The sequence below is a fragment of the Molothrus aeneus genome, chromosome 3 (assembly GCF_037042795.1).
Source record: "Molothrus aeneus isolate 106 chromosome 3, BPBGC_Maene_1.0, whole genome shotgun sequence".
Taxonomy (NCBI): Eukaryota; Metazoa; Chordata; class Aves; order Passeriformes; family Icteridae; genus Molothrus; species Molothrus aeneus.
This window is the reverse complement of record NC_089648.1, coordinates 82186420-82210480: the sequence shown is the minus strand read 5'-3', so window position 1 is coordinate 82210480 and position 24061 is coordinate 82186420. Positions and strand designations below refer to the sequence as shown.

Genomic DNA, 24061 nt, shown 5'->3' with positions numbered 1-24061 from the left:
TTAAAATATAATGTAGAGTTATAAAATCAAGATTAAAATAATATAATTAGCCACAGAGTAATTTTTATCACATAGGAAATTATTTCACTTGCAAAACCAGGTGTTTTTCCTACCCATTTATTAAATCATCAGTTGACGAGGGGTATTAACAACATTGCTGATAATCTCCCAGATTATGGAAAGAATTGTTGATGTTGAAACTTCCAAATAATGTTCTATAAGCCTGATTCAGGCTGGTTTGGGTTTTGGGGGTTTTTTAATGTAATTTAATACCGTATTGGTTTGTTTTTTCCTTTTGAAACTGGCTTAAGATGGAGTACATGGTACTTGGTGTACATTGATTGGTGAATTGCTATTAGTTTCTAGGTGTGTTATATTTTTACAGATGTGCTATAATAATATTAACAATTTATTTAAGGCAAATAGTGCTGTGGACTTACAGTCAAATGAATGTAGAGTCCTATTCTTAGAGCTATGTAATGTAATGTCCAGAACTTGGAAAGGAATCATATCAGTCAGGTTTTCTTGTTGTACAGTGAATTGATTAGATCAACTAAAAATACTTCAGAGAATCTTCAGATCCTATGTGTGGATAAAGTGTACAAGATTTCATGTGTTTACATCTTGCCCTGTGTATTCCCATTTTTAATTACTAAAGATTCTTTATGAGTTTGTAGAATCTAGATGGTGGAGATTGTAAAAATGAATGGATTTTGAAATCTAGGTTCATTCTATGTACAAATGATTTACTACATATAATATTGGAAATTCTGATTGTTTAAACATCAAACAATAAAGTACTGTTTTGTTGCAGAACATTTTCATGTGATCCAATTTTTCATTTTGTGAGACCTTTTGCAATAATTTGACTACTGCTGCTAGTTCTGCTCATAGCTCAAGTAATATGTGAAGTTAGACAAGCAGCAATGATGAAACAGACCAGTGGGTTCAGCTCATGAGGTGTGATGAAAATACGTAAATAAAATTAAATAAAGTGCAATGGAATAGGATTAGTTTGCATTGTGCCAGTTTAAGAAAAAAATCTCCCTTAAGGGCCAAAATTAATTAAAATCTTATTTTGAATGCATTTTCCCACCTTCTGTAGCAAAAGTTGACTCATAACTCACGTTCTGCTGTGTTGAAAAATCTTCTGGTTAATGCCAAGTCCATTTCTAACTGATGCTGTCCAGAACTGGAATGAACTCCAGACATTCAGCAGCTGAAACATTCTTGGTGTAAAACCATGTGCTCTGCAAACACGGACTGTGTCCAAATATCACATCCTGGTTCCTGAATTCAGGACTGTCTGGAGGACATGGCATCAGTTTGATGAGGGCTTTCAACAGTTTCCCATGCCAAAGATGGTTTGGTGTGAAATTGTCTGTGATACCTCCTCCATGGGTATATTTCTGGGTTTTGGTGTTGACTCGTCACCAAAAGGGTACAAGCACAGTAACCCAGCCCAGTCTGAACAAGTGGGTGGTCATGATGTGAGATTGCACCCAGCTGCACAGCATGGTTCTATCCACAGCTGATGTTCTTCATCCCTGCAGCTGTATTCACCTTAGCTTCATCAGCCTTGGAGATTCATTCCACTGAGCCAGCCAGCTCAATATTAAGGATGAGTTAAGGGAAAACAGAGGTATTTAGGTTTATAAGGAAGCCAGAATGGATCAAAAATTTTTTACACCCTGTGCTAATGAAGGTGAAGTCTGAATACAAGGCCATCTTTGAGCCTATAGCCTCATTAGAACATAAGGCCTTGTTAGAGTATAAAACAGCTGAAGCTGGGTGGTGTTTAATTTTTGGATTTTATTTCCTAATATCACTTTAAAATTTCTTCAAGTTTTTGTTTTAGCATTAATCTTATTTTCTCTCAATCTTTTATTATCTTTGACAGTGTTATTTTTCTTTATTATTAGAAAGCTAATGATATATGAAGTTAACATACTCATTGTTCTTTCTCATGGACTTATGCCTCCATCTCTAAACTTTTTTTCAGAAGGCCTGGAAGAACATTTTTAACATTTTTGATTTCTTTTTAACTGTTGCCTTCTCAAGACTAGACAGGCCATGAAAGTCAGTACCTCATAATAGAAGGAAAGTCTTAGTGAACTATTGAAGAGCAACAAGTAAAAGCAAGGTATTTTGATCTCTGATTCAGGAGTTATTTTCTATTCAACTTAGTAAGAATGATTTAAGGTCCAATTTCTGTCAATAATTGAGTTGATATAGTTGTGTTTTAAATCACAGATTAAAGGTTTTGCTTGCAGCAGGTGTATCTTTACAGTCAGGAGTGTAGTTATGGAAGAGGAGGGGGAAAATACATCTGGATATATTGAAGCTGTCTTTTGCATCCTTAATCTAATTTTTCCAATCTTTTCATTTCATCCAGTTTCTTAACTATTCCTTTGGATTTTCTTCATGCAGTTAAATACTTATGTATGTGTTTAATGTTAAGCTTGTGAATTGAGAAATCCATGAAGTCAGTGCAGCTCACTGTGTGCTTTAAGAAGCATTTTTTGTCATAAGACACAGTATCTTGTATGTTTCTTGTGTGATTGAGGAATTCAACAAAAATTGAGAGAAAATATGTACTGTGACCAATCTTGAAAAATATAAAGACATCAGATTATCTACAGATTCAAATCTGCATAGCAATGTGCATTAATTAACTAGTTGTAAGTAAGTATTTCCAGAGACTGTTCAGTAAATTTACCATTTCACTACCTTGGAAATTTTGGCAAATTTGATACAGCCTTTCTTCAGTCTTAGTGGATAGGAAAAGTAAGCAAACCAAAGCCAGAATTACTGGTTCTTTTCCCTTCTCACTGAGTGTAAAAGAATTTTAAGAGTTCCTGGCACTGTTAGAGGTTGGGGTTTTTTTTTTTAGAGATTAGAATGATGGATCATTTACATTTGGGAAAAATTTTCAAATCTAATATACACAAAAATAAGATTTTAGGTTTTTTAATGAGTATTTTCATACCATTACTTCAACATAAGCCCTTTTAGGTTTCTATCCTCCTTTCCTTTGTTCAGTGTAACTTTTGAATTTAATTAATGTACAGCATTTAATCAGCATTAAACCTCTTTAAAGAGATGAAGAGTAAAGGTGATGTAGCACTATTTTTCAAGTAAAATTCAAGAGGCAAACTGGAATCTGAAAAAGTTGCATTTATTTTTTCAGTGAATAAGGTTATATGTTCTGTGGTAGCCCAAAGCTCTTTTTGAAGTATTTTGGTTTTAGTGTTGCTTCATTTTACACATAGTGACTGATAATTTTAGAGTAGCCTTTCATAAGCACCTTTGTATATGAGGATGTTGCCAGTGGGAGAAACTTTCATGAAGTGTGGAAGATTTTACTTAATATTTTTGTCATGTAGGGAGAATGTGATTTCATGGAAACATCAATAGATGTCTTCAGGTTTAAAATATGCCTTTTAGAAACAGGACTGACTTTCTGTGTCCAAATTTACAGGACTAATTTTCTGTGTCCAGTCATTTTATTTTTAATATATTTCTAAACGATATTGTAAATTCTGCATTGTAGTGACACACTCTCTACAATTTAATGTATGATAAACCTATTTTTGAGTAACCATCATTGATTTTAAATTATAGACCATTGCCTAAACCCAAAGACTTTCATCATAGACATGTCTGCAAGCAGCAGGTGTCCAGCTTATTGGTTTAGTATGCAGCATAATGCACTTCTAGAGAAAATTCTCTAGGTTGTTGAAAACAACCTCCAGGTTGTCCTAAAGGCTATACTTGTTTCAGTTCATAGAGTGTTTGGTCTTGACCACATAATGCTCCTTCTCTCATTTGCTTATGTGGACAGCCTTGATTGTTTTTCAAGATTCTGCAAGTAGGATATAATTGCTTTGTGCTCTTAAACTATTAAATTTATTGGCTAACACACATGAGGTAGCTGGGGATATTGCAGTATTCATCACCCCTGTGGAATGAGCAATGGGTCTTTGCTGGTCTGGCAGCCAACAGTCCTGGGAGAAAGGTTCAGCCTCCACTGCTCCATAGAAGACAAGGGAATTGTCTTCTATGCTGCCAAGTTACAATCCTCCATTTACCCAGTTTTCTTCCTTGAGGTTTTATACCTATTCATATCACTGCTTTTCCTTTTTAAGCCTTGAGCTGTTAAATAGTGTTATTTCAAGAATTTTAGCTGTGTCTAGAATTTAGTCTTTCCTTTTCTGCATGAATACTAGTCTATGTATTTTCCTTTAACTTTTGTTACAATGCAGCAGTTTCCTCAGAAGACTTAGACAATACTGCACAACTGTGCTGTTGTGTCTTTATGCAGTGCATCAAAAATAGATGAGCATCCAGGAAAATGGTAATACCTACCTACATGCCCACAAATCTTCATCATGCACTCTTCCATCAGGATCTTAGATTTCACACAAACATTTTCTGGTTCAGTATGATTTGCTTTCTTGCCCTACATTTTTCTGTTGCCACCTCTTACAGAAAATTTTCCAAATTAATTTCTTACATTTCCACATTTCTTTATTTATTGTACTTTTTCCTATATTGCTGTTCCCAGTGGATCTTCCCAAAAGCAACAGCTTTGACAGCAGAGCCAACAGCACAGGGCCTCAGGAAAGCAGCACTGCTGCTGCTCACATGTGCTGTCCTTATCACATCTGTGGCCCACAGATCAGCTGACTGGTACTTGTTGGAGAGCAAACAAACACATCTGCCTTGCTGCAGGGCTTGGAGCCTGAATCCAACTGTGACCCCTGCACAGACAGAGTAATATCTGAGGATTGGCTTGCTAGGGTTTTCCTCCTCTAAGAGGCTGAGGACACACTGTCCCTGTGTTTCACCTTGTTTGGTTGCTGTCCAGGTTCTACACTGATTCCAGTTTCAGGGACTGTTGCAGTATTTGTCAGCAAAGTCTGCTTCTGCCTACTGGGGCTTCTTGCAGCTGTTACTGGCAGCAGAAGTGCATCACAGTGTGGCACTGGTGTGCCCTAGGATAGGCTGCTTAGAGGTCCACAAAACAGAAAGTTTTTTGTACTAATTTTCCTCAGTCAGCTTCTCTTCACTTGAGAGCACTTAGACTGGAGGACCAGTCTGATCTCGTTTAAAATCCCTGAAATTTACAGTATGGATATAAGGAGCCTCATCATCAACTGCTTTGATTCATGATCTCTTTCTGTTCTGCCTCTTCACAGATGACTTTTGTGTCCTGGTTTTCAGCTGGGATAGAATTAATTTTCTTCGTAGTAGCTGGTACAGTGCTATGTTTTTGATTGAGTATGGGAATGATGTTGATAACACACTGATATTTTAGTTCTATCTAAATAGTACTTTCCCTAAATCAAAGACTTTTCACTGTCCCATGCTCTGCCTGCAAACAAGTGCACAAGAAGTTGGGAGCAAGCATGGCCAGGAGAGGTGACCCAAACTGGCCAAAAATATATTCCATGGCAAGAAATATTCCATCCCATAGAACATCATCCTTGGAATATAAACTGTGGAGAATTGTCTGGGAGCTGCTAGTTGCTGCTTAGGAATGGGCTAAGCATCAGTCAGCAGGGGATGAGGAATTGTATTGTGATTGCGCATTCCTTGTTTCTCCTGGGTTTTATTGCACACTGTCTCCTTTCCATTACTATTAGTATATTATACTTCAAAAATTAAACTGTTCTTGTCTCAACCCATGAGTTTTTATGGTTTTTTTTAAAGTCTTTTCCCCATCCCTGGGGGCTAGTATGGGGTAGAAGAATGGGGTTGGAAAGGAGGGTTAAGCAAATGGCTGCATGGTAATTAGTTGCCACCTAAGGTTAAACCATGGCAGCTTGCTGATACAAAGAATGCTTAAAATTTCTCCATTCAGTTCTGAGTCAATCAGACACTGTGGACAAGGCATGCATCCTTTGAATTCATCCTTTTCTTCTTTGCCTCAACTGGAATTTCAAACTCACCCTCTTCCTTCTATCTCCAATTCAAAGATGCTTCCACTTTTTTAAAACAGTCAATGGCCCTAACATAAGCACTGAATTAAAATTTTTCACATTTTTTACTATTGGTGTATGTTTTACTAACATCTCAAATAGTAGTTTAGTATTGAGATGCCCGCACTAATGTTCATCTGCTCTACCAATGTATGTACCCAGAACAGATTACTTCTGATTGCTTTGTGTCAGTTTTGAACTGCTTTAATTCCCTTAAATTTCTGTACATAGATGTCTTTTCTATGCAAGCAAATAAAAATTATATGCATGATTTTAAATAAAAAGTAGGATGAGAAGTGGGGTAATGACCTCCAATGCAACTTGTAACATGATTTTTAAAATAAATAGAGAAATATTTCCTAAGTATTTACTAATGAACTGTAATTTTTATCTGCCAAAAGAGTGATGAACAATTTATTTTTTAAAAAGTGCTATTTTGTAACAAAGGCACATTTGCAGTAGCAACAGCTAAGTTGCAGAAATCAAGAATATTCTATTCAGTCCTTTCTTTTTTACTTCTATTTTCTTTTCTCATAGTACTCTCTTCATTAACATTGATGGCATTCTTCTAAGCCTCAAGGTGTGACCTTAAAGGTCATGTATAAGACTAATAGGCTTTCTTTAATACTATCAGTCTTTTAAGGATAAGAGCCTTAATTTTAATTAATTTATGCATTTCATGAGATAAACATCCTCAAATTCCAACCAAAAAAAAGTTAAAATTTTGAAAGTTAGTGAATAGACCTCAAAACAATGTCATTGTTTGTATCTATGGAGAGTTGATTGAAATTTCATGACATTATCCCCATTAATTCTGTAAGGCAGGAAATATGCAAATTGTAGATCAAAATAATGTTATTCTTTAGGACAAAACTAACTCAAACTTCAAGTTAGAATTGTATTAAATTCTAGTCACAACCTCTTTAATTACAGCAGTCCCTGTTTCCCTTTTGTGGAAGAATAATGAAAAGTGTGAATCACATTTTCCACATAGTTTATTGAAATCCTTCATTAGTGAGAACTGACATTTGTATTCCATACTAAACAAGTTCTTTATGCTTGGAAAGTAGCTCTCTTAATGTGTTTAAAATTGCTAGGAGTCTATTACCTTTTTTGGATGAATACTGATTGCTGTGCCATTGGTATTTTCACAACCAAATCAGTTTCAAATGAGGATTACAAAGAGTGTGTTAAAACAATTGCTGGAAGAGAATATAGCATTTTTTCAGTACTACTATCAATTAAAATTTACTCCTTCTGTAATCCCACAGCTGAACAGACAGGAATGTTATTTATAGGAGATGCAATAATACAGGTCAGTAAACATTCACTTTTTTCCACAGACATTTGTTTCTTACTTGCTTTTATTTCAGTAACTAACTTCGCATTACAAATAATTTTCTCCCTATTGTATCTGTTTTTAGGTTAATGGTATAAATGTAGAAAGTGCTACCCATGAAGAAGTGGTAAGTCATTCCACTTTGATTTTTTTATTGGTGTACAAAATATCTTATGTCCAAACTGTTCTGTCTCTGGTCTTGTTTCAAATGAATTTACTCTTTTTTACTATAAAGATAGTGCTATTTATCAGGTTTATCATCTATTTGATTATTAAAACTTTTCCAGTTATTTAATTCCATTTTGAAATCAAATTTGCCATAATGCTTGGTCTAACCTGTAACAAAATAATTTATTGAATAGTGGTCAGGTTTTACAGATTTGCTTCATTTATCAGACTGACCATATGAGGACAAAGCTAGTTCACATTCACTCGATGTGCAGTGCTTTTCCAGTCTGCAGTGCAAGGCCTTATAGATAAAAATTGTTACCCCTGTTGCCTATTTATTGGCAGTATCTCAGAATAACATCTGTAGCAACCATAAATGACGTGGGCTTTGGCAGTCTTATCAGCAGGGCAGAAATTACATGGGCAAAGGAACTAAACTTGCTTTTATTACTTGAAGGTGATCTTTCTAGTTCAAGATAAAGTGCAGCTGCATGATCTTGCAGTCCTTTTCTTGGTGTTGATTAATACCATCAAGCTGACTCTCTTACAGACAGTCTCAGTAATAGTTAGATCTGTTGTGTATTGGTGAACTACCCTCCTGCTGCTTGTGTTGTTATTGCACAAAAAAAAAAAATAAACTTCCAGAAAGCTACTCCTCAGAAAATGGTAAGCTACTTCCATTAAGAATTGTTTGTAAAAACCAAGAAGTGGTCCAGAACTGTCAGTATAACACAACAGAGATGAGGAATGAGAGAGAAATGCATTGTGCTGCTCCTTTCCCTGTACATGGGAATTCAGTAGAAGCATTAAGCATAATTGCTACTACCACAGCCTGTTACTATGATGAGAATAGGGTTAGAAGAATGTGTCAGGCAGTAGAGATAAGAAATGGTTCTATCAGATGAGGTGGGCTGTTGACAAAGCTCCTCAGAGAATGGAAGATTTATTATTTCTTATTTTATCAAAACTATGTCTTTGCATTTTTATGAAATAATGGTTGAGATAAAGTTCTCTTTATTTGAACATGGTGGGTTTGCAATTTGAAGGAAATGCTTTAAGAAAGAAGGTTTGAAAGGAAAAAGGTATATAACATATTAAGCTTGTTACAACATAGTAAGCTAGTAATATAGTAATGTAGTGATTATGGGTAGTTGTCCAAAAAACAGGAGGCTAAGGATGAAGAACTCATTTCTTTTAGAAAATCATGCCTATATCTTCTCTCTCTGTAAAGGATGCCCTAAATGTCACTCAGGTTAAATGAGAGGTGCTCCAGCACTTCTGTTCAAAACACATTCCTCAGTGAGGCTTGGGTATTCTTAATCCACTCTGTGTTCAAGTTTACCCAACCTTGTTAATACAATGGAAGCCTGTCAAAGGTTATTGAGTCATTCTTTTGGCTTGCTCTATATGCATCTGGCATTAAGGGGTACAAGCAAATATGTTTCTTACTTTTTTGGTGTTGAACTGATTTTTTTTCTGGGTTTTTTCTGTTTGTTTGTCTTGTTGTGGTTTATTTTATTTTTTAAATTGTAACTCTAACAAATGTTTTCAAAAATTTTCTTTCAGTTTTTTATTTTGTTTGTTTCACAATGGCATTCCTTGCTGTTCAGACTTTTAATGTTTTCTTTTATTTTCTGCCATTTTAGAATGTCTGCTAGTACACCCTTGCAGGATGTGAGGAGGTGCACGCAGTCAGCACACACTCAGAAAATCTTTCTTTTACAAAACTGAAGCTTAAGTGTAATTGTAGTGTAAGTGTAATCAGTATGGCTCACAGGTGTTAAAGACCTAAAACCCATTGGGGTTAATTCATGGGAGAGAAGGCTACAAAATCTGAGAACTTTAGGAAAGGAAGCCAGTTTGTTCTGCCTGCTACCTACCATCTTCCCTCCTGAGATGTTTATGGAGTTAGCTAGTCCTGATTGTACCAAATCGGGAGTTTTGTTTCTTGACCCTTGAACTTCAGCAGTGTTAAAAGGTGATTACTTCTGGGCAAGCCAAACAATTATCTACAATGTCAGCAGCAATTTAACAATAAACTGGCCCTCTGTTTATCTCTTTTGATACTAGAATTTGTTTTCCTCCACAATTATTCAAGCTGCTACTATCACACATTAGTTCTGGCTAAGGGTATGGATAGAATAAATAATTCAGAATCAGTGCCAAGAAAAATTCTGCTTTTGTAGTAAGTAATACAATGGTGTGGAAAATTGAAAATAATTTCTTTTCCTTGAAACTTAAGTTTATTTTTAGAAAATCTACTGGTGTGGAGAATGCAGAAAATGTTGATTCAGAGATTAATATAGTTTCTGTATTGTGTATCAGAGAGGCAATTTAATTTTCTTTCCCTGGTGGCTAATCAGGTTGTCAATGTGCATAACATGAAAGGAGCAGTCAGATGTCCTGAGTGGAGAGAAAGAGGGAAGCAAAGATAAAGGAGTATTTTGGTTGAAGTTCACAAAGGTGTACCACTTGATGTTCTTTGGTTGGGACTTCAATTTTCAAGATATAAATACAATAAACTGTGAAAGGAAATGAAACATGAGGTTGAAGTTTTCTGATTCAACAGAATTTTTAAGATTCATAGAGTCAGAAAATGGCTTGTTTTGAAGGGATCTTGAAGATCATCTACTTCCAACACCCCTGCCATGGGCAGGAACACCTTCCATTACACCAGGTTGCTTGAAGTCCCATCCAGCCTGGCCTTGAACACTTCAGGGATGGGACATCTTCAGTTTCTCTGACAACCTGCTCCAGTGCCTCACCATCTCCACAGTAAAGAATTTCTTCCTAATATCTACTCCAAACCTCCTCTTCTTGAGTTTAAAACTATTCTCCCTTGAACTATCACTACATTCTCTTGTAAAAAGTCCCTCTTCTCTAGTAGCCCCCTTTAGGGTCTGGAAGGTCTCCCCTGAGTTTTCTCTTCTCCAGGCTGAAAAACCCCAACTCCCAAAGCCTGTCATCATAGGAGAGATGTTCCAGCCCTTTGAGCATCTCCTTGGCCTACCTGATAATCACAGAGCTGAGCAGACTTCTTGGCATTTTGTGGTGTGAGTCTGAGTACTTTTCTCTCCCTGTTCTTAGTGAAAGAGAAAAATAAGATTCAGAAAGATTTTTGTGAGTCCCCAAGGTAAGCATTGCCCTCTGCTGAAATGTACTAGAAGTACCTGCTTGTTTCCACCATAAGCAAATTGTAGGAAATGTGATGAAAAACCATCTCTGTTGCCTTTCAAAGGGGAATTGGACAGGGTTCTACATAATCTCTCATGAAGACTGTTTTATATGAATCTATGATTAGTTCAAACATAATTTTGTATTAAATTAATCCTATTTCAAGGATTAATAAACTGATTATTTCCATTAACTAGAAAATGCAGGAGAGGGTGTTTAGTTATACAAAAATGGAAAATTAGATGTTGCATGTTATTTTTTTCCTACTATATCTTATTCATGTATTTCATAGTATTAGTATGTTTGACACATTTTTAGTATTCCTCACAAATGTTAATCTCTTTGGAATTTTGCCCAGTGATCCAGGAAAGTACTTGGAAACATTTTTTTCTTTTTATTAATGAATATTCTCACCGAAGGACATTGCTAAATAATTCTCCATTAAAACAGAGAATCTGTTCAGTAGGATAATTTTAGATTTTCAGAATTTGAACAGATTTTAGTTGATAGTAATTAATTTTTTAAAAATATTTAATACTTCATCTCAAATTCAGGGCGACCCCAGTGTCTGGGAATGATTGGCATCTGACTCCATTGATGAGAATGCTGAACAATTGCTTTATTAAAACTATATTATATTACATTAATACTATACTATATTAAAGAGATACTATACTAAAGAGATACTAAAAGAATACTAAAGGAAAACCTGTGACTGTCTGAGGCAGCCAGGACACAGCTTGGACCTAATAGGCCAATTAATATAAATAACCATCACCAGAATCCAATTAAGAACTCACTCTCAGTAAACAATCTCCATAACATATTCCACATGTGCAAAACAACAGTAGCAGCAAGTAGAGATAAGAATTGTTTTCTTCTCTCTGTGCATCTCCAGGAAAAACCCAGAGAGAGAGAAAATTATGTGTCTCTCTGTTGAGAGAATGTGAATGCCACAAGTTCAGATGTTTACTGTAGTGCTATTTAATGTGTCATTGGCATGTCTGGCTGGCAGTGATGAACATGTTCTTCATTAGGCTGCTTAATTGAGATACAAGGATTTAACCTGAAAATTGTTTATCTTCATTGAGATACTGAGATTTTATTTTCATTTGTGAATTAGCTATTTTGGAATTGAAGTTCTCTGCATGTTCTTCTGGAATTCAGTTCCAAATGGTGGAGCACAGATTATGAATTTTATCCATATAATATCAGAAAAAAAGAGATCAAATAGAAAAACAGAGGAGAATACATAACTAGAATAGGCACATAATGGTTAACTATTCAACAAATACATCAAAACTAATAAAATAATTAAAAACATAGAGTGATAGATTATTAAAATAATTATGAAATAATTATATATAAATTATAATTATATAAAAATAATTATAAACTAGCTTTTCAGGTAGATGCTTGAGAAGTAGCAAAAATATTTTTTTATTTACAAATGTTACTGTGTAATAATATCTTACTAATATGACTTTATTAATAAGTAGATTTTATTGATTTATTGCAATAATTAATCTTCAAACAAATTAAGATATGTATTTACTATGTGAAAATTGCAGTGTTATGCTCTGTTGATTAAACCACATGTTAATATTGGAATATGTAATTCATTAATATTTGAGGCAACAGCTTTATGACATTTAGAGATAGTCAGCAATACAGATCAAATGCAAGGAAATCTTTTAGCTAGATTGCCCAGGTAGTTGCTACACTAACATATATAGATGCCCTTACTGACCTACACATATTTCTGACCCTAGACTGACTTTTAATTTCAAATTACTCCTTGATTTTCTGAAGTTTTTCCTGTGGGGTGCTTTTTGGTTTGAACATGATTTTTCATCCAACAGAAAAGATGTTAATAAGTAAAAAATGAAGAGTGTAATTCAAGTACAAGTATAAAATGGATATGAAATGAAGGAAAAATTACTATTTTTCTGTGTAGACAAACTGTGTATGCTTCATTTCTTGGAAGTCTATCTTAATGGTAATATTGAAACTTCACAGTACTTTTAGCAATGCTCTGCATGATTTACTTGAATAGTTTGTCCTTTGTACTGCAATTTTTTTGTTTTCTCAGCATAAAAGAAATACTCTATTAATATTGGAAGGGTAATTCTACCAGATCCAGAAGAACCAGTAACTGAGTTTTTTTCACCTCATGTGAAGATTGTGTGGTTCCTCTGCATGTCATGAAACCGTTTGATTTCTTTCTTCAACTGCATGGCTCTCACATTTTCTCAGTAATTTCCAGAGTTTACTTTTAGATTGGCTAGATTGCTTTTGGTTTTTCAGATGGTTTAGATTATAATAAACTATTTCTGCTTAGAGTTTAAGCCAAAACCTTTAGCATCTTAAACTTTTCTCCCTCTAGCTAATTTCCAACACTGACCTACATTGTCATTAGGTATTCAAAAAGACCTTTAGAGGGTTCTACATATCAATTTTTCTATGACTAGTTTCTGTGTAAGAAACTTTCACTTGTTTTTGATTACACATATTGTCTTCTCAATATGGTGCTTTTATCATTTTCTTTAAATGGACAATTTGGGGTGTGGAGTTAGCATACCTTGAGTGGCTTAAGGTTTTGATGTGCTCCAGACTATGAGAGTGTCTCCAGTTACCTAAAGACGTGTGAACAGAAACATCATAGGTAGAATCCATCACCTAGAAGTATTATTAACAGGGAGCTTGCTGAAATGATCTCAGACCGACCCCTTGCTTTCTTTATTATTAGGAGACTTTTATTTGGTATCAGCCAGTGTGAGCATATAGAATTGGAACTGTTTGTAGGTTACTTTCAAGCACAATGCAGTTTTGACACACAGCTGTTCAAGAAACTGCATAATTTCTATAGGTTGGTTTTCACTGAGAAGCTCTTTACACATGAAAAATTCATGAAGTTTATGTTTAGTTAATGCATTGTTATATATTTATAGGACTACAGACACACCAAAGAAAAGTTATCAATCTTTTGAATATTTTACTTTCTTAACTTTATCTTAGTAGTAGTTCTCATTGTTCATTTGTCATTGCCTCAATCAGTTCTAAAAGAATGCTTTAGTCATCTATAATGTGGACAGCAAATACCTGTTTATACTGAGTATATATCCTCAGGACAGTTGCATGCATCAGACCTGAGGCAGGAACTGGGAGAAATGAACAAACTTTTATTGAGCAGCATTTATTGAGTTTAGTGTAGTCACTTTCATTAAGTACTATGTACTTCAGAAAATTTGCTGCTGCTATGTAGGTGGGCAGAAATAAACATCAATAGCAAAAAGGTTAATATGTGATATTTGCTGGACATAGTTTTCTTTCAGTTTCCCCATAGAATTTTCCTGAGCTACTTACATGGAGATTTAGTCACAGCAGAAAAGGACTTATCATGACGGTGAGATAAATAATTTTAAAAAGTTTTTCACCTTGCTTGGATGAAACCTATCTAAATTTAATTTCCTTTTTCCAGGCGCTAATTTCCCATAAGTATTCTGTGTCCCACCACCGCATAAAGATAAAGCTACATAAAATCATCAAATTATAATACAACTTTACAACTTTGTGGAATGTACAATTCATCCTCATTGTTTCCAGATGCTCTAAGAAGTGTGCTTATCTCCTTGCTGAATGCATCTGGCAACATTTCTCACTAAGAAACAAGTTATAGGATACTTTTGGACTCCAATGCCTTTCACATGCAAATGATAAAACTCACATGCTTTAAAACATGATTTTGCCATTTAAATTTGCATCCATTTGCCCCCTTACTGTGCTTTAGTAGGAGATAGCAAAATTTCAGAGAAAGATTTTTTTTTTAATTGGAGTAACGTAAGTACCTGTGTAAAATGTACACCTCAGAATATTATGCAACTTTTGTAATGTAATTGTGGAAATCAACTTTATTTCAAGCTCTAGATATGTTAAGGAAGTATTTACATTAAGTAGTTAATATTTCAGCACTGCTATTTTACCTCCATCATTGCACAGGAACTTAATTTCCTACATTAGAGAAGCAGCAAGTACTCTGGCATTATGAGCATTTCCAATGTGCATAATCTTTGAGCACAAAAGCAGAATTACTATAATGAAAACTGATGGAAGAATTCTGGTACCTCACACAAAGGAGCTTTAGGAAGCATTGTAATGTTTGCTAAGCTATGGATGCAAAATGTACCACTTAGGTAAAGCACAACAGTGTGGCTGGACAGCTACAATTTTAAGTAATTTCTAAGGGTACAAGGAGTTAAGATATTTAATTTTTTTTTAAAGATGTTTCTTTTAACCCTTTTAAATTTCTATTTATTTCTTTAACAAATGTTGAAAGGCATACAAAAGATTTATGAGAAATTATATCAGCCACTTTATTCATAAGTAGAGGGGCACTTTCTTCCATCTCCTCCTCCACCTCCCAGCTGTACAAAACTGAGTACCATAGAGGTAGGTTAAATACGTGAACAAAAAAGGGACTTGGAATAACAACAAATGGGTGTAAGCTATCTGTGGGTAAATCAGTGGGGAGGGTGGGGGCGATGGGGGGAATTGTCTTTGAAAGGGCTGGTAGGAAAAGAAAAAGCTACTTCATAGCTTCATGAACAACATTGTATTATGTCTCTTGTTATCCTTGATAATTAGTATGAAGACTCCTGCTTTCTTTGATCCTTATTCCTGTGCCCAAAGTAGTCCATCTCTTCCTTTTAGTCACTCTGCTCAGTTTCCACTCTGGCTAAACTAACTTAAGCAGTATCACCTCCATCTCATTTCTCTTTTACACCTTCCTTTTCCTATCTAAACAGTGTTTTCTGCTTTTCATTTATTTACTGCCTTATATTAGGTGACCTTCAGTATTTCATCAAGATGTAGAGAATTTTGAAGTGCTCTAGCTCAATGTTATCAACATAACATAGCTGCAGGCTAATAAAGAGTTAGTGTGCACCCTGGTGATTCCAAAAAGATTAATTAAATAAATGTTTGTGAAAGATTATGTTTACATCAGTGAAACTCAGTTATTTTGTGGTTTTTAAGTTGTTTTTTTTTTAATGTAAAGGGAAATATAAGTTATATAGAGGCCTTACAACCACATAAAATTAACCCATTAATAAAATTGGTATATTTCTGATCACAGGACGGATTAACTCCTTTGAGATCACAGTATATATTGTATATAAATACTATTTCTCTTCAAAAAGTTACTGACTTAATAGGATTGTGATCTAAATAAGTGAATAGATCTTATAGGTATCACTAATATTTCAGACTCATTTGTTTAGCTGCTGGCTTGAGGATGAATAATAGCACCTATGCTTGTTCCTTATTGTAGAGAGCAGACAACAGAAGAGAGAACTTCATAGAGCAGAAGTGTATTCATACACTTCAAAGGCCAAATATTCTAGCACACTTCATCAAAAGTATTAAAGGATTGGATTAGGAAATCAAAAGGGTTTTTTGGTGGGGTTTCTTTTTTCTGTCTGATATGATATTAGGCATCAAAAAGTCTAATATAAAAATGTCTAGTAGAAAAAGTATAGCCCTGTATTTAAACAGTTATGGCTCTGACTGTAATTAGTACTCTGAGGGAAGAGAAACCAATTCAGGAGATTGTAACATGCCAGTGGGATTTGAATGCTATTCCCCTTATCAAATAGCATGTTATTTTCCCAGTGAAGGAAATTTTTAGTATTGAATAAAAAACTATATTTTATGGTGGTCTATGCTGAATAAATATAAGTCTATACAGTAGCAAAAGTACAAGGAATCATTAACAGGTCTATAATCATTCTCAGGACTACAGTCCTGAGACAGTTTAAAGAAGTTTCTGGTACAGGACTTTTCCTAAAAAAGATTTCTCTCTGATGTGTGCTGAATAGTGCAGATGATCTGCAGGTTTATGGTGATAGTAGTACTTTCATGTCTGTGGAATTGGGGAAACAAAAGCATTAAGGACTAGCATAGAGGGGTACTACTACTATGAAAGAGTGCTGAACTTTATCCGTAGATATTCCTCTTATTCTTTTACGTTCACCTACATGCTGTAAGGTGGCAGTGGACACACAACTGACACCGAAAATGGTGGCAAGCATCAGCCCTTTATTGTTCCCCCATACCACTTTTTATACCTCTTTTCTCACATGCATAGCACCGGCATGCTCTTTTACTCTTTTGTGATGGGTCAATACACATCAGCTTTCCACACTTCTTCTTTAATGCATGTCTTATACAGCTGCACCCCATTAGGTATGGCTCTGCCATAGCCCCATTTCTATTCTCCCACAATCTATTCTCTACAAGTAGGGAGTTTAGTAAAGGAGAAATGTTTTTGTGTTCTAGGTGCCTCTGTTCTTTAACTCTGAAAGGATGAACATATGAGTGATTATAAATAATTCTGTGGCTGATTCAAACTGCAGGGCACTCCGTTAGACTGACCACTCCATGGGTCTTCTAGCTTGTACTTCATCAGTTAATGTGTAGGCAACAAAAGCACTTCTCGGTGCTTCCTACCTTTAATCCTGTATTAACTCTAGAGTAGGCTAGAAGACCTAGATCAAAGGGATCATTGTGGAAAAGTTTGTCGTGAGAAAAGGAAGAAATGTCCAAATTGTTAGGAATTCAGAGAATACAGCATATGACCTGCTGGGTTTGACAACTTCAAAACCTTCTGGTTTTGTTTTTACATTTGATAGCACAAGACAGCCTTTATTAAGTCTTGCCAATTCTTCAGCTGGAGTTACCTTTATCATCATTTTGTACCATTGCCATTAAATGATGGCAGGGGTTTTTGGTGGATACCTCTCTCCTCAGAAACTTCAGGTCAGATAAAATCTGTTTCTGAGAGCTGTGCAGGTGTTACAGATACAAGCAAACAACAAAGAAAATTGGAAAGTAATGGCTACATGAAAACCTGCATTTAGTCTTTTTAGCTCAATCTGTGCTCCTTTGAGTTTGTATAAACTCAACCATTTAACTATCATCTAGAAAAATTTCTATATATAGTTGAAGATTCTGAACCTGCAGGGTTAGGTTGTTCCATTTTCTTTGCTTGAAAAGGACTGCAGAAATGGGTTTTTGTGACAGAAATGTTCGCAATTCTATGGGTACTGATTCCACTTTACCATATGTGTTTGCAATCACATGTAGTCAGATATGTGTATCTCTCTGTCGTGAGTTTTTGATACCTGAGACAATTCTTTCTTTTTAGAAGTAAAGCAAAACAGTAGATAAGCAGTAAAACATACTGTTTGTTCTTTAATTTGAGTTCTGTGGTTTTGAACCCCTTTTGTTTATAGCACACTGATCACAGTTGAGACTGACCTTCATTTCCTGAGAGAAGTCCCCATAATGCTCTGATATTCTTGGAATTTTTTGAAAATGTTACTTTCTCAGGAATGGGTCTCCATGTTTCAGGTAATAGTTATCCTTAAGCAAATTTCTTTAAACTTGTATTGCTTCAGGGAACAGCCAAGTTGACACAAAATTTATTTTCCAATGCACAGCATGTAACAACACCTTTGATCTTCCAGACAGTTTTGCAAGCATTGTTTACACAATACTAATTACACACTAGAATGTGTAATTAAATAGAAAAATATGTACAGAATAATGAAAATAAAATTGAAATTATTTATTTTTTGTTCATAATGCCTGGTATTTATATCACACAGAAGCAGCATTATTTGTTTAAATTGATACTGAAGCTATCTGTAAAATATATTTTATTATATTTATAGGCAGAAATTAGAGAAAAGTTAGAAATTAGTAAACTAAGAAGTTTAAGTAATGAAATTACTTAATTTAGAATTTAGGATTAAGAAAAGAGTAAACTAAGTAGTTGCAGTTTAGTTTAAATCTGTGAAAATTTCCAAAGGCTACATTGACTGCCATTTTTCCTAGCATATTTGTATGAATTGTTCACACACAAAGGCTTGCTTTGTATTAGCCAGTTAAGCATTTAGAAAGAGATTATTGCTCATTGAATAGTGCAATGCTAAGGAAAAGAAGAATCCAAAATATTTATTTGAAACCATTCCATATTTGACTATTGGAAAAGAGACAAATATCAAGAAATCATTGTTTCTTGAACTAATTTAATTCTGCTTCATTGTTTTCCAATATGTATTGCAATCCAATCTTAATTTTAAAAACTATTTTTAAAACCATTTTGTGTCTACTATAATTTTAAAATCTACCTTGTACTGCAAGGTATCTGTTTGTCACACATCTCCCTTGACTACTCATAGACAGATAAGCACAATACTGTGCTTATGTATGCTTTAAGCTGAAATTACCAAGTTTCCTAAAGTGCCTCAAAGTATACTTTTGCTTAGGAGGCATTTAAAGTGTTAAATATTATTGTTCTGTCTGAAAAGTGAAGAATTTTTTAAAACTTTTAGTTTTCTATATTTCATTTGGGGCTTGTTTTGTTTTGTTTTATTTTACTATGATATGTTATGGTCTAATTCTTCATATATTTTACCACATCTCAGTTTTTTGCCTGCTCTGTTGCAGGCTTGTAGATAACCTTCCACCCAGATACTTTTCAAGTCCAAGACTTGCACTTTGTGTGAATTTCAAGTGTTTTATTTGGGAAATGCTTGTACCTCAAGCTCAGGCATTCATCAGGTGGTTCACATCCCTCTGCTTCAGAATTTTTGCTTCAGACTTTTAGTCCGATATATGTACCTAAATATTCTTCAAGGCATGCAAGATAACATTAATTTCATCCAACTTCCTATGTTTAAAGTGTAAGGTTATCATCCAGATTCTTTGTATTTAGAGATACATATCTGTGAATGAGGATTTCTTTGTATCCTAAGATCTTTACTGATTTCTAGAAAATATATTAGCAAATACTTTAGAGTTGAATCTCTTAAATGGCCACAGTGAAATGATTTGACTTCTGCACTCAGAATAGATATTGGCTAAGGGGCCATATGGGTGAAATAATTCATCAAAAACATTCTCATTTTCAATTTTAAGTGCTGTTCTTAATAAAACAGAACCTGTTTCAAACAGCCAAAAACTTTTCTAAATCTCTGAGCAGTGTGACTATTAGTGTTCAGATATGTTTGAAGATTTAGATCAAATCACAGTAAACACAAAGAACCAGAATTTAAAAAGAGTGCCAGCAGCTTTGCGTTGTGCCATTGGCTTGTCTGCATAGAAATATATAGAATTTCCCTTAACTGGGTGTTGACAGTAAAAATGAGATGACAAAGGTCATTAGGTTTTTCTAAAATATGAGTAATATTTTTCTCTACAGACTCTGTGCTGTAGTTAGTTGAGATATAGAATCTCCTATTTATATTTGTAACATTTTCTCTGTTCTGTTCCTGAGAAATGCATGTGAGAAAAAGAAGCGTAATAAACGCTGGGCTGATAAATGTTCTTAGAGATAAGCAAAGCCTGCAAACTGGAGCCAGCATGAAAAGCAAGCATTTCAGCTGAAGCCCTTTTTTCCTTTATACACATGAACACAAGTGCATGAACACACACACACACACAGAGTCAGCTGCACTAAATGCATTTAATCAACCTTTAAAAAACGTCAAAACTCACTCCCTTCTGAAATTCTCTTTTAATAATTTTACTACAACAGTGTAGCAGTGAATGTTACTTCAAAGATACTGGATTTGTCTTTTTTGGACTTAGTGGACTTTTGCAAAAGCTTCAGCATCACAGAGCAGTGCATTATTTAGTGACCTTCTGACTGTTAAGACCTTCTTGTGATCACTGAAATTGATTTAGTTCTGTTAGTATGTGTGTGGTTCAACACTCTGACCTCTTCAGGCACTACCCAAAGCATACTAAGCAGCTTCAGAGAGTATGATACAGTGTGAATATCTTTTAAGAGACTAGTGATGCTTGGAAATTTTAAACCAAATCATTAATATTGGAGTTATTTTCTTTTCAAAGTATAATTTGAAATAAAAAGTGAAATCTCAGACTCTGCAACAGATTCTAATCTACTGTCTTGTTTTGTTCCAACAATTTTTGGATTTATTTTTGTAAAATTTGACTAATGTCTTCCAAAAGTACATTAGGCAATATGTCTGTCATGCTGTCTCCTCTCTTCTCTTGATAAATATAAATGTTTGTGTGCAAATATTCCTTTCTTAATTAAGAGGAAACATAGTTGTTCTTCTGTGTTTGCAAAAGCTTTATTTCAATTAAGAAATTAAAATTCTTTCTTGTTATTCCAAAGGTAAAATTAAAGTACTTCACTTCTATAGCTTATTTTAAAAGGCAATCATGAATAAAAAAGTGATTTCTCAGTATTAATTTTATTTGGTTTATATTTCTTCCCATTAGATGTATCAGGACAACAGTTAAAATTTGTTTGGTTTGAAATTTTCTATTTAATTATGCAAAACACTGTTGTTTCTGTACTTATTATAAATTAAAGTTGGCATTTTTAATAGATTTACCATGCAGTGAAAAGTAAAATGGTATTACAAGAACAGCAACACTTGGTTACAGGATCTTGTATTTTTTGCCAACTGTGACTTCTCCCTGCCCTGATACTTTCTGACATTTTCAATTTGGAAGGGAATATCCTTGTAACAGTAGAGGGTTGTCCTATCTTTGTAACAGTAGAGTGAGACTAGCAAAGTTACCTATCTTCTTCAGTGTTTCTTGAGTAATAAATAATGTCTAAACTAGGAAATAGGAAATTTTCTGTAGGAAATAAGGGGCAGAGGATTTCAAGAGACATAGTTTTCTTGCACCTTAGAATTTAGGACACACTGGTTTGCTTTGTAGCCCTAGCATACTTTTGTATGACCTTAAAAATGCATGCAAAATTTGCTACACTGTCATTCTTGTTTACTCCTGTTGTGACCATCTTCAAATGGTTTAGTCAGAAATCAGTGATCATATTATTTCTCTCCACAGTGTTTTTTTCCCACAATGAGACCTCAGGTTCTCTTATAGTCAGTTGTCCACAAAAGCACAACACTGAGATTTCTGAGGTTGAGTAGGTAGCACTGGCTGTTGTATTTTTCATAGTAAATATTTTAAAAGCAGATTGAGTGAGGGGTAGATGGGGGTGGAAGAAAAAAAGAAAAAGGGTTCTTGGTTTCCATCAGACATAAGCTTGATATTTTCATGTAAGTGAATACATCACTCTCTAGTGTAAGCATTATTTTATGTACACAAGTGGAAAACATAAAATGTTTGAGGTAATCCTGCATCTCATGATGTTGGCCAATGTGGCATTGTGCTAACACAGTGGTCTGGAACAACACAACTACCAGCTTCCTCCCAGCACATTAAACCATTAAATGCATCTATATAAGTCAGTTTGCTACAGTTAGTTGCTTTTCTGCTTGGTGGATGAATGCTCTGGTTGTGCTCAGATTAGAGGCCACAAGCTCTAGCATCCATTTCTGACAAACTGGGTCAGGGATATGCAGGCCCTGTGGGTACAGGCCACATGCAAACCAAGCACAATATCTGTTTCCAGAGAGTCATGGATATGAAACTGAGGAACACCTCTGCCCTGTAGTAGGAACTGAGATCCATCAGAGATAATATCTGTAGTTCTGCATTTAAAAAAAACTTTATATCATAGTGTGCTATTCCCCAAAGTGAATTCTGATGGTTTAAAACATGTCTAGACATGTGTGTGTGTTCCCTTTTGGTTAACAAATGCTTACAGACAATAAAGACACAAAACTCAAGACTGTATTTGAATCACAAAAGTGTGCTTAACTTGGTACCCAAATCAATCAAACCAAATACTTAAGATCAAGATGTGTATGATGTATTAATATACTTCCATATATCTTTCTGTTTGTATACAGACAAAATTAATGTATTATATCTACATAGACACATATTTCCCTACTGTCCTATGTCAGTTTTATAAAATCAGTTAGTGGAAGTTGTGTTCAGCTGGTATGTAATATCAGGTTGCCCAGCAAATTATTTATTCAGGTTGTTCTACTGGTTTTGCCTACTCTTTTCCATTGTTGCTGTGGCTTGATCCTCAACTATTCTACATTCTAAGTCAGAAATGCTTACACTGAGTTTATTATAGATCAACAGGAATGTTGATTTCATTGTAAGCAACGTGCTTTCCATGACTGATTGTTCTTTGGTTTAAAGTAGTTGTTATTTGTCACACTTGACAGGTACACCTACTGCGAAATGCTGGCGATGAAGTTACCATCACAGTTCAATACCTCAGGGAAGCTCCATCATTTTTAAAGCTCCCATTAGGTAAGAGGAAATTAGTGAATGGGAGTAATTTGTTTTCCTCTTTGCAGTATTCTTGTAATAAGCTGACAGTGACAGAAATAGAAATTCAATCCTTGAGTGCTTCACAGGAAGAAATAGAAAATTGTCTGTCTACTTTACTGTTTAACATATAAGAATCAAATGCATACTGCCTTGCTTCTTATGTATAATTTATTCAAAATAAAACTGAAAAAAATCATTAAGATGCAGTACAGTCATGGGTGATAGCTGAAAGTTTTTCAATAGAAGCTTTGCCTGAATACAATAAAATAGCAAATTGCAAACATTTGAATCATACATTTACACTGAAAGTTACTTTGAGGACAGTTACCAAACAAATGGATAACATTAATAAGGTATATTTCAAAAATTACTTTACTATTTTGATTGGTTTTGTCAGCAGAATTATGTTGAGACAGCTGAGTAGTTTAACAGTAGGAATACTAAAAAGTGTATGAACGATACAGATCGTGGAAGTTTGGGGCTCTTCTGGTTATCAGATAAAATATTCAAATTGCACAGTTGTGATCAGTGTTGCAAGTAGAAAAGTGTTCATAATAAATCACTTTATTTAATCAAATTAATAATTTTGCGCCAGTTTATTTTAGCAGATTATTTTCTCTCAAAATTAAGCAAAAAGTTTTGAAATGTGTCTTGTTCTTTGGATTGATTTAGATTTTACTTCTTTAAATTGCACTCAACTATATACTTGTATTTTCCTAATTTCAGCAGACTCATAGGTGTCATAGTTTAGACCTTGCCATTAGAAGAGTGTCAGTCATGTAATCTAGATTTTTATACCTGTCAAAAGCCAACTTGACAGGCCTCTAATAAGCTGAACTATACATTTCATGCTAGACCCTTTCTTTCAGTGCTTACTGCTTATCATTTTCATTGGAAAATATACGGTCAGTGTTTCTTTTAATGAGTCTTCAGGTGTCTTCCTACTTTTCCTACTAGATCATCAGACAACTCTAAAATTATGTTGACTGCACCTTGGATAACTGTCCAAGCTTAAACTAGCAGCATCTTACCAGTAGTGTCTGTGTCGTTGGGCATGTTTATTTGTGACTATGACAGTGCTACTAGAACTTGTATCTCATCTTGTAGACTGACATCACATACTTGAACTGTATTGCCTGTCATTGGTTAA

General features: G+C 34.6%; 1 protein-coding gene across 2 annotated transcripts in view; it reads left to right on the top strand.

Moving 5' to 3' along the window:
• SNTG2 (syntrophin gamma 2) overlaps positions 1 to 24061 on the top strand; it is a 211107-nt gene that overhangs the window by 110161 nt on the left and 76885 nt on the right. For both annotated transcript variants that reach the window (XM_066545865.1, XM_066545866.1), the window contains 3 exons: positions 7256 to 7299; positions 7409 to 7450; positions 22803 to 22890. In XM_066545865.1, the coding sequence (XP_066401962.1) occupies positions 7256 to 7299; positions 7409 to 7450; positions 22803 to 22890 (174 nt within the window). The remainder of the gene's footprint in view (positions 1 to 7255; positions 7300 to 7408; positions 7451 to 22802; positions 22891 to 24061) is intronic.